We start from the raw sequence: 10,218 nt of genomic DNA on the forward strand, positions 1-10,218 counted from the left end.
CCAATTCTACCTTACAAATCCAGCTAGACCAGAGGATGTACACTGGTACAGATTGGAACTGGAAACACAGGGAATCCAGGACAGATGAACCCCTCAGGACCAGTGCTGAGAGTGGCGATACTGGCAGGGTGGATGGAGGGTGGTGTGGAAAGGGGGAACTGATTACAAGGATCTAGCTATAACCTCCTCCCTGGCGGATGGACAACAGAAAAGTGGGTGAAGGGAGACATCGGACAGTGTAAGAGATGACAAAATAATAATTTATAAATTATCAAGGGTTTATGAGGGAGGGAGGAACGGGGAGGGGGGTGGGAAAAATGAGCTGATGCCAAGGGCTTAAGTGGAAAGCAAATGTTTTGAGAATGAGGGCAACAAATGAACAAATGTGCTTTGCAAAATTAGTGTATGTATGGATTGTGATAAGTTGTATGAGCCCCCAGTAGAATGGTTTTTTTAAAATGTACCTAATTGCTAGCAGAAAGAGGCTGACTGTATTACTAGTGTTAGGGTATAACATTATACCAGTAAGAGTAGGTATGCATGTATCACGATTTTTGAAGGCCAGAAGAAACTGTACATCCTTGAGTTATTGTTATAGCTGGTGAGATTCTTGGGGGGGAGAGGTTGTTTTTCCTGTGTTCTTTTCTGTGTTTTCAAGGGTTTCTCTGTGGAACACGTGGAATTGCCTGATGAGAAGGAAGTATTTCCTTTCTTCAAGTAGTACCAGGTTCATTGTTTTCAAATGAACAGCAAATAGAGACGAGTGGCCGTCCTGCTCCTCTCACTGGCTCTTTAGAAAACAAATGCCATCTGCTTCTGACTGGAGCTGCCCCTACTGACTGATGCTCTAGAGCAGTGGTTCTCAGCCTTCCTGGTGCCGTGGCCCTTTCATGCAGTTCCTCATGCTGTGGTGGACCCAACCATGACATTATCTTCGTTGCTACTTCCTCACTGTCATTTTGCTACTGTTACGAATCAAGTGACCCTGTAAAAGGGTCGTTTGACTCCCAAAGGGGTAGCGACCCACAGGTTGAGAACTGCTGCTCTATATGGAGTTACCACTGTCAAGTCACCCAGAGTCTCCTCACTCTTCAGTAACAACATGCTTCTCCCTGCTTTCCTTTAAGAAACGTCCTTCACCACACTAGTCCCAGGGTGCAGATTGACGTGGAGGGAGGCAGAAAGGCTAACTGACTAGAAAATGAACTCAGATATCAGTTCTTAGCCTGGAAGGGACTCGGAGATTAGCTCATGTAGTCCACTTATTTTACCAGTGAGGAAACCGAGATCCAGGGAGGTCACTTGGCTTGATGAACATCTTGCAACAAATTAAAAACAGTCAGGATTCAAACCTTTGTTCCCTGACCGAGGTCACTGTGCATGGGCCTCCACCAAAGCATGGGAGGTGCTAAGACCTTAGGGAGAGGAATCGAGATCAGGGCAGCACAGGAGCCATATTAATATCTAGTCTTATGGTCCAAGAGTAACGCCACAGAGCTCTCCTTCCATAGCTCTCTGCACTCCCCTACCAAATGCCAGAGATTGCTATACTTCTAACAGTGGCCATCAGTTCTCCCATACCTAAGTACATCTACTGAAATTCTTTATTTTCATGCAAAGAGCAAGTCCCTTAACCAAGAGAAAACCTCAAGCTAGATACATTGGGAAATGTAACAGTCTTCCCCCAAGTTGCGGGTGGGGGTGGACTAGTAATGGTTTAGACTTCTTGGTCCATTACCACCACCCGGTTATTAGCTATGTCACCTTGGCCCGATCTTTTCATCGGGAAATTAATAATTCCCATTTGCTGTGCACTTACTCTGAACATGTCAATAACTATGTACTGTACCCATCCGTCTGTCCTTTATAATAACGACATTCTCCAGTCTGCAAATGAGGAAACCGAGACTCAGATCAGAAGGGGAAAATCCCTAGCCTGAGATCATCCGGGCAGTGAATAGCTGAGCTGAGATTTGAACTGGCATCTAAAACTTACACTCCTTGCTCTCTGCAGTGATGTGCTGTCTGTGTGCCTGCCCCAGACAGGACTAGCTTCTAGGAGGGCCAGGATTTGTCTATTACTGTCTCCAAAGTGTGTGGCCCCTAGTAGACAAGAAATACCTCCTAGATCAGAGGTTCTCAACCTCCCTAATGCCGTGACCCTTTACTACAGTTCCTCATGTTGTGGTGACCCCCAACCATAAAATTATTTTCATTGCTACTTCATAACTTTAATTTTGCGACTGTTATGAATCGGGCGACCCCTTGTGAAAGGGTCTCAACCCCCAAAGGGGTCAAGACGCACAGGTTGAGAACTGCTGTCCTAGATGAAGCGGGGCCTGGACCTTCTTCGCTTTTCTCCCCCGGACTCTCAGTAACTCATTGGCACAATCCTGTGTTGTCTCCATTCCCAGGACCCTGAACTGCTCTCTGTGCTACTTGAGGTTGTTTCCTGCCCTACTCTGGTGTGCTCACTTTTCCTCATCTCTTCTCAGCTCCTACTGTACAGATAGACAAGATGGGAAGTGTTGTGAAAATCATCTAATCCAACTGAGTTACCAAGAACGCGATAGTCTATAAAGCAAGTTTTCATTCTGGAATATTGATGTAGATCTAACATCAAACCTTTAACTCGCCCTATCCTCTTCCCCTTGTTTGTGTGTGAAGCTTTTTGATTTAGTGTACAGAGAAGAGACGCTGCTTAATGTCATCAAAAGTGTCACTCGCAACGGACGGTCCATTATCCTGACAGCGGTCCTGGCTCTGATCCTGGTGTACCTGTTCTCCATAGTGGGCTATCTCTTCTTCAAGGATGATTTTATCCTCGAAGTAGACAGGCTGCCCAATGAAACGGCTCTCCCAGGTAGGTTTGTGACCTTCTGATTTTATGTAGAAGGAACACTTCTTTACAAACAGAAACCTGTACAACAATGTACATTGCAGCATAATTCACAACAGCCAATAAGAAAGTAGAAGCGAGCCTAAGTGTTTATCAATCACTGAATGAATTTTTTTTTAATGTGGTACATACATCCCACGGAATACCACTCAGGCAGCAAGAAAACTAAATTCCGGATGCAGGCCACAGCATGGATGAACCTTAAAAATAGTATGCTGAGTGAAAGAAGTCAGAAAAGGGCAAAAATGGGGTGATCCCACTTATATAATAGGGATCATCCCTATTATAGGCAAATGTATAGAGACTAAGTGAATTCCTGGTTACGAGGGTGGAGACGTTGGGGAGAAAAAGAGCATCACTGTCATTGCTTAGGGGCCCTGGGTTTCCATTAATGGAATAGAATCATTTAAAAGAGTGGTAATGATGGTGCTATATGATGACCATAATTGATACCATTGGATTGTTAAAAATGTTGAATTGGCATGTATTTGTTATAAGTAAGGAAACAAGATACAAAAATAGTATTTCACTATTGTAATAGAACTAAAGAAAATGTTGACTTTAGCAATGTAGCTATCACTACCACCACCTCCCCACTCCCTATTTTATCTTTCAAACACCCAGAGAGCATTTTAAATTCAGAGCATAGTCTTTGCTGTTTCATTCAAAGATGATGTGGAATATCAAATGCCAGGGGTGCATACTCACTCTTATATGTCTCCCTTATGATTTATTGTGTAAATATATAACCAAAATAAGTGTTATTGTAACCACTTTTAAGTATATAATTAGCTGACATCAACTACATTCAGCATGCTGTGCCACCTTTACCACTATCTGTTTTGCTGTAAAACAGAAACTCAGTGCCCATTATATGCCTTCAAACAGGGACCATCTCTGGGTTTGCTTGCTTGAGGTTTCCACTTTTTACTAGGTGGAAGTTTCGCAGCCCCGTTTCTATTATCTTTATATAAAGCAAGGACAAAAGACCTTTCCACTTGTGAGAAGGTTTTAAAGGGGAAAGAATCACATCTTTGAGTGATAGCCAAGTGCTCTTTTCCCTCAACTGAAATAGCTGGCCTTACTTAGTAAAATGTTCCTGGTTTGTCATCAGGTAGCTAGGCGCCTCTAGTCCCAGGAACACACCGGAGTTGTTGGGACAGATTGAGCCAGGCAGCCGTTGTTTTCTCACAACCAGATGCTGTGTTCTGGGTACTTCATGTCAGCCTCCAATTTGATGCTAAATGGCATTGACTGCCAACCATCTGAGGCTTTTGACCTAAACCAGTTTGGACCTCAGATTTCCACCCTTGCTGGCTGATGCTTCCCTTGGTAGAAATCTTGCAGATTTCCATAGTATTTGTCTAAGCGTTTCAGCTGTTTTTCTTTAAAGTTGGAGAGGTGCTATTTAAGTGCGGTATTTCTAGTAAGTCTACAGAAATTGACATTTCTGGCTTCTTTCCCATCCCAATCACCCAATGAAAGTGTAAATTGCATTTCCACTTGGAATTTATATGCAGGATTGTAGGGTGTTAGTTATGTACAGAATTGTTTAATCAGCCGTGAATTGGTGACTTCAAACATTTTAACCATATGCTGCCAGATTATTCATCATAAAATTTCTCTCTCTCTCTCAGAAGCCAGTGAGAGTTTGGCAAGTGAGTTCCTGTCCTCGGATGTGTGCAGGGTGGATTCTGGGGAGAACTGTTCCTCCCCTGCACCCAAAGAAGGTAGGACCTGGGAGCCTGGAGCCCCATGTTAATGTCAGAGTCCTCCAGAGGCCTAGATGGTGCAGATGATGTTAGAAGCAGATTAAAGCAAATTCTTGGCTCAGAAGTAAAGCCAGTAGAAGCAAAGTGGTGGGGGTGGGGGTGGGGGGAGGGCAGAGGGAGGCCTGGCTGGGAGAGAAAAGGAAGGTGGAGGGGAAAGAGGGCTGCATATGAAGAGAATAGCTGTTTAATTGGTTCATCCGGTACTTGCTGCGTGCCCACTGGTTCCGGGCGCTGTGTTAAGACAGGCAGTCCTCGGGTTACACATGAGATCCCTTTGGAGGTCAGCCAGAAACACGTGGTTCTTATTTAGCCTTTCGTGCCATGATGTAAAAGCAGCTCGTGCAGCAAGTGAATGTGACTGTGATGAGGAATTTGTTGCAAGTAGGGGTTGAGTGCGGAGCCCTGGCTAGCACAGTAGTTATAAGTTGGGGCGCTAACCTTGAGGTCAGCAGTTCAAAACTACCTGTTTCTCCTGGGGTGTTGGGGGAGGGGGAGGATGAGGTTTTCTGCTCCCATGAAGAACTGCCATCTCTGAAACCCACATACGTAGTTCTACCCTGCCCTATAGGGTTGTCATGAGTAAGAATTGATTCCATGGGCAGTGACTTTGATGTTTTTGGAGGGGTTGGTTCAAGTGTTTCAAACTGAGGACAACGTGCTGTAACAGTAAAGGTCCCCTGGGAGTTGTCCAGATGTTATGAACACAGGGGACCGCCTGTATTCTAAGACACAATGGTGTTAGGGAGGTAGGCAGGTGACTGCCAGAGAGAGTGCTAACTGATGAGGATAAAGATGAAATATCGGAGCTAGGGGGCCCCTGGGTACGTCTGCTAACTGAAAAGTTGAGTCATTCAGCTGCTAGTTGGAAAATTCAAGTCTACCCAGAGGCACCTCAGGAGAAAGGCCTGGCAACCCATTCCCAGAAAAGCTGTCACTGAGCACAAGTCTGTGGAGCACAGTTCCATGCTCAGGCCCATAGCGGGTCACCAGGAGTCAGAACTGGCTCCACAACCTCATTTTAGTAATGAAACTCAATTGTCCCAGACACAGAGGGGTTTTAAAAGAAAGGGATCGATTCTTGGGGGCTGCATTTTTTTTTCTTCATTTTTTCATGTCCCTGCCAGTTGGAGAGCTAGCATTGTCCACAAATATAACCTCACAGTCACCGATCCGGTTGCCCCCATGCCTTAAATCTGTGCCTCCTTGCTGTGTGCACAGAGCTGGTCCTGGTGGAAGAGCTGGAAGAAGATAAGGAGCATACGTGTGAGACGCTGCTCATGTGCATTGTCACCGTCCTGAGTCACGGGCTGCGGAGCGGGGGTGGAGTGGGCGACGTGCTCCGGAAGCCGTCCAAAGAGGTAAATGAATCCCAAAGGGAAGGCCGAGCAGAGAGAGGCAAGGTACACAAGGCAGTGGGATTAGGTGTCAGCTGCAGCTTCAGAGGAAGAGCTGGGCTTAGCAGTGAGTGGTGGTGCAGAACTTGAGAATGATGGCTCCCTTATATCCATTCATACGGGGGTCTCCTTCGGCTTGAGTCTGGCCAGCCTTTGTGCCATTTCCTAACAGCTGAGGTCCCAGGAAGCAGGAAAGGACCCTGGATGGTACCAGAGGTGAAAGTACTCAGCTGCTCACCGAAAGGTTGGAGGTTTGAGTCCATCCAGAGGAGCCTTGGTGGTGTCATGATTACACATAGGGCTGCTAACCACGAGGTGAGAGTGATTCGAAACTACAAGGCACTCTGGGAGAAATATGGGGCTTTCTTTGCCTGGAAACCAACAGGGGTGGTTCTAGGCTATCCTATAGGGCCGCTGTGAGTTGGAATCCACTCCTTGGCAGTGAATTTGGCCGTGACCCTGTCTACATGTGAAAACTCAGCTATCGAAAAGCCTTCGTTGGCCTCAGACACACGTGGTGGGGTTAGTCCCAGAAAACTCCTTTAGCCGCGCATCGCATCTCAAGAGAAGCCCCAGTCAGAAGCAGGTTGGGAAACAATGCCCGCTAAGTGCACAAGTCTGGCCCTCAATCCAACTGCTGCAGGCGGCTGAGAGGTGAGGCACCCCTGGAGTGGGTGCTCACCCCCAGTGATGCCCAGCCCAGGGCCGGCTGACCTGCAGGACTCAGGCACCTCATCTCTCTTTCAGGAGCCCCTCTTTGCAGCCAGAGTGATTTATGACCTCTTATTCTTCTTCATGGTCATCATCATTGTCCTGAATCTGATCTTCGGTGTCATTATCGACACCTTCGCCGACCTGAGGAGTGAAAAGCAGAAGAAGGAAGAGATCTTGAAGACCACATGCTTCATCTGTGGTGAGTGTGACGATTCAGCTTCGCGGCAAGTTGGAGTCTCTCTCGGCCTCAGTTGTGCCCTGGCGACACCCAGGGAGGAAGGGCGTGCACTCGTGCATGCATGGCTTCCTGGGAGGGGACAGGCATTGCATCCTGGAACACCTCTGTCCTGGTTATTGAGAGCCCTCCTCCTTTGCCTCTGTCGTGCTGGGAAGTATTTGGGGTGCTGCTGAATTCTGTGCAGCAGTCACTGGACTGCGCTCTGGCATACACTTTGGGGTCACACATTCATTAGGAGTACAGCTTAGGGTCTCTTGCTGTTGGGCTGCTGGATCATTCATCCTGGGTCCCATTTCAGTAAACTGCCAGTGGGGAAGTCAGCCTGCAGAAAAATAGACCTAGTCAAGACACCTATGGTGCAAATCCAACTTGTGGGATTGTCCTCACTGCTCAGAGAAACATTAAGTGGAAGGAAAATCCTTTGTGGAGTATTTGGCAAAAGAATTTAGAATTTGGATTAGAGTGAGACCTGGCTTCTGTTTAAGCTGCTGCCACTTACTAGCCACGTAAGCTTGGTTTATTCACTTAGCTTCTCTGCACCTGTTCCCTGAACTGTAAAATGGGTGCAGTATTACACAGTACTTCTTGAAGTTTTGTGGTGACTAAGAGGTAGTTTCTATACTACTCCTAACAGATTGGCCCAGTGGCGGCAACAGTGGGCTCAAACGTAGCACCATTTATGAGGAGGGTGCAGGACCAGGCAATGTTTGGTTTATTGTACATAGGGTCCGAAGCACACATGGCATCTAACAACAGCCACACTAACATAGAACTTGGCACATTTACGTTCACTGCGGTCGTATCGATGCAGATGCCTAGTGACCCTACAGGACAGGGTAGAACTGCACCTGTGGATTTCCAAGGCTGTAACTCCCAGAGTGGAAAGTCTGGTCTTTGTCCCTTGGAGATACGTGTGGTTTCAAATTGCTGACCTTGTGGTTGGCCGCCCAACATATAACCACCAGGCTACTCTGACACATTATAGACACTCAACAATTAGTAGCAAGCCACTACATGAAAGAGATGCCTGGGTTACCACAGCAATGTTTGCTGTATAGGAAATGACAGAGAAATATATACAAATGGAAATAAATATGTAGGAAGCTGGGAGATGAGTAACCATTTAAATATTATTCATTGTGTCATTACTTAAACATATACATTTCCTACCGGTAGAGATGCAAAGAGAAATAAAAAATTTTCATTTAGAAACTTAAATACATTGCTCTTTCTCCCTTTAAAATTTTAAAAAATATTTTTTTGCTTTGTCATAATTTCAGAGTCCTAGAGAAGTCATAAGAAGAGTGCAAAGAATCTCTGTCATTCAGATTCCACAAAGATAAGAATTTGCCGCAGTCTTCTACACATGCACACAATATTTCTGAGCAGTTTGTTTATCACAAATCTTTATATCTCCTAAAAACTATGAAATTTTCTTCTATATCCATAGTACAGTTATCAAAATCTGACAATCATCCTGATACAATACTATAATAATGTAGACCTTTTTCCATTTCAACCCCTTTACCAGTAACATCCTTAATGGTCAAAGAAAATCCCAGGTCCCCAATGTAGCTCATCATCATGCCTCTTTAGATATTTTTTTAAAGAACATAGTGTTACTTTGTGGCCTGTCCCTTGGTTTTCCTTTGTCTGATTTCTCCCCTGGGCAAGCTTGAAGTGCGGCATTTTTATGGGCATCTCAAAGACAGTTGTGTTTTCCTCGGTACATCATCTCAGGAGACACAGCTGCCAGTCTCGTTTAACAATCAGTGACAACTTTGATCACCTCTATTAAGGTGGCAATTTCTGGGTTTTCCCAATGTAAGTGGATTCTTTGTAACAAATATCTCATGGGGGGCGGGGACTGAGATTGTGTAAATATCCTGTCATTCCTCACACCTTCACCATTTGTAGCATCCATTGATGATCTTGACCCTAATCTAGCATCGTGATAGTTGCCAAATGATGACTTTCTTATTTCATTCTTCTTTCTACATAAGAAATAACCCTTTCTTCTCCCCCACATATGTATGTGTGTGAATTTCTAACAAACAACATGGACGTAAAACATTATAATCCTTTGCTATGGTGATTATTCTGATGCTCACATTGCCCCAGCTTTCACCCGTGACAGCCCTCTCAAGCTGTATCTCTCTTCTTGTCATGTCCCCATCGCTCGTTATGCCCTTTCTTACTTCGTTGGATCAACAAAAGCTCCCCATTTACCTTTCCTGCCCTAGTCCTTGAATCGGCCATTTCTCCAAAGAGCACTGTGCTTTTTAGTAGGGAATGACAATTAGAAGCTACAATCTAGGGACAAGGTGTACTCATTCTGTGATGGGTACTGCTCTCGGGCTTATTAGGGCACAGATGTAGGGGACACATATATATACAAACACATACATATATGCAAATATACACATACTTGTATAGAGAGAGAGACTATAAACACACACGTGTGAACACACATCTGTTCTGTACATCTGTTTATAAACACCTGGAAAGGTACACATTCATAGTGACATCTCTAATTCCATTTCAATATCAGATTATTTATTCTTTTTCCCTTTCCATATTTGTAACTCCTTTCTTTGACAGTAAAAAATCTTAATCCTATTACCCACACTGCTTTTGTTTTCCTTCAACCCTAAAATATACAGAAAGTGGTTTTACAATTGTTTGCCCAGAACCCTGCAAAATACAAACCTACCAACTACAGTTAATGCTTACATAAAGTTCTTTCAGTCTGTATTCCGTCTTCTCAAAACCTTTTAGCATGTCCACATGTTGGCGTTTGCCTGGGAGAAGGAATCTGACGTTCAGAGGTTTCACACATATCCCCATCTTAACAACTCAGCAGCCCCACAGTGCAGCCCAACCATTCGCTGATAAACCAGGGTAGACACAGAGAGGTTGATGAGCAATTGGTTGGTGTCAGACATGAGAGTCCCAACCCAGGGCAGTTGACTCACAGCCTGTATTATCATATAAAAAGCAGAACCCAACTCTTTTTTATTATTTATTTATTTATCTTTTTTTTTAATCGCTTTATTAGGGGCTCATACAACTCATCACAATCCATACATACATCAGTTGTGTAAAGCACATTTGTACATTCATTTCCCTCATCATTCTCAAAACATTTGCTCTCCACTTAAGTCCCTGGCATCAGCTCCTCATTTTTCCCCTCCCTCCCTG

General features: G+C 44.8%; 1 protein-coding gene across 1 annotated transcript in view; it reads left to right on the plus strand.

The window, feature by feature from the left end:
- Positions 1-10,218, plus strand: part of ITPR1 (inositol 1,4,5-trisphosphate receptor type 1) — a 413,260-nt gene that overhangs the window by 376,742 nt on the left and 26,300 nt on the right. The window contains exons 56-59 of the mRNA XM_045285628.1: positions 2,668-2,863; positions 4,537-4,629; positions 5,890-6,029; positions 6,813-6,978. Coding sequence (XP_045141563.1) covers positions 2,668-2,863; positions 4,537-4,629; positions 5,890-6,029; positions 6,813-6,978 — 595 coding nt within the window. The remainder of the gene's footprint in view (positions 1-2,667; positions 2,864-4,536; positions 4,630-5,889; positions 6,030-6,812; positions 6,979-10,218) is intronic.

The sequence above is a fragment of the Echinops telfairi genome, unplaced genomic scaffold (assembly GCF_000313985.2).
Source record: "Echinops telfairi isolate 266 unplaced genomic scaffold, ASM31398v2 ScPeMD7_7474;HRSCAF=8512, whole genome shotgun sequence".
Classification (NCBI taxonomy): domain Eukaryota; kingdom Metazoa; phylum Chordata; class Mammalia; order Afrosoricida; family Tenrecidae; genus Echinops; species Echinops telfairi.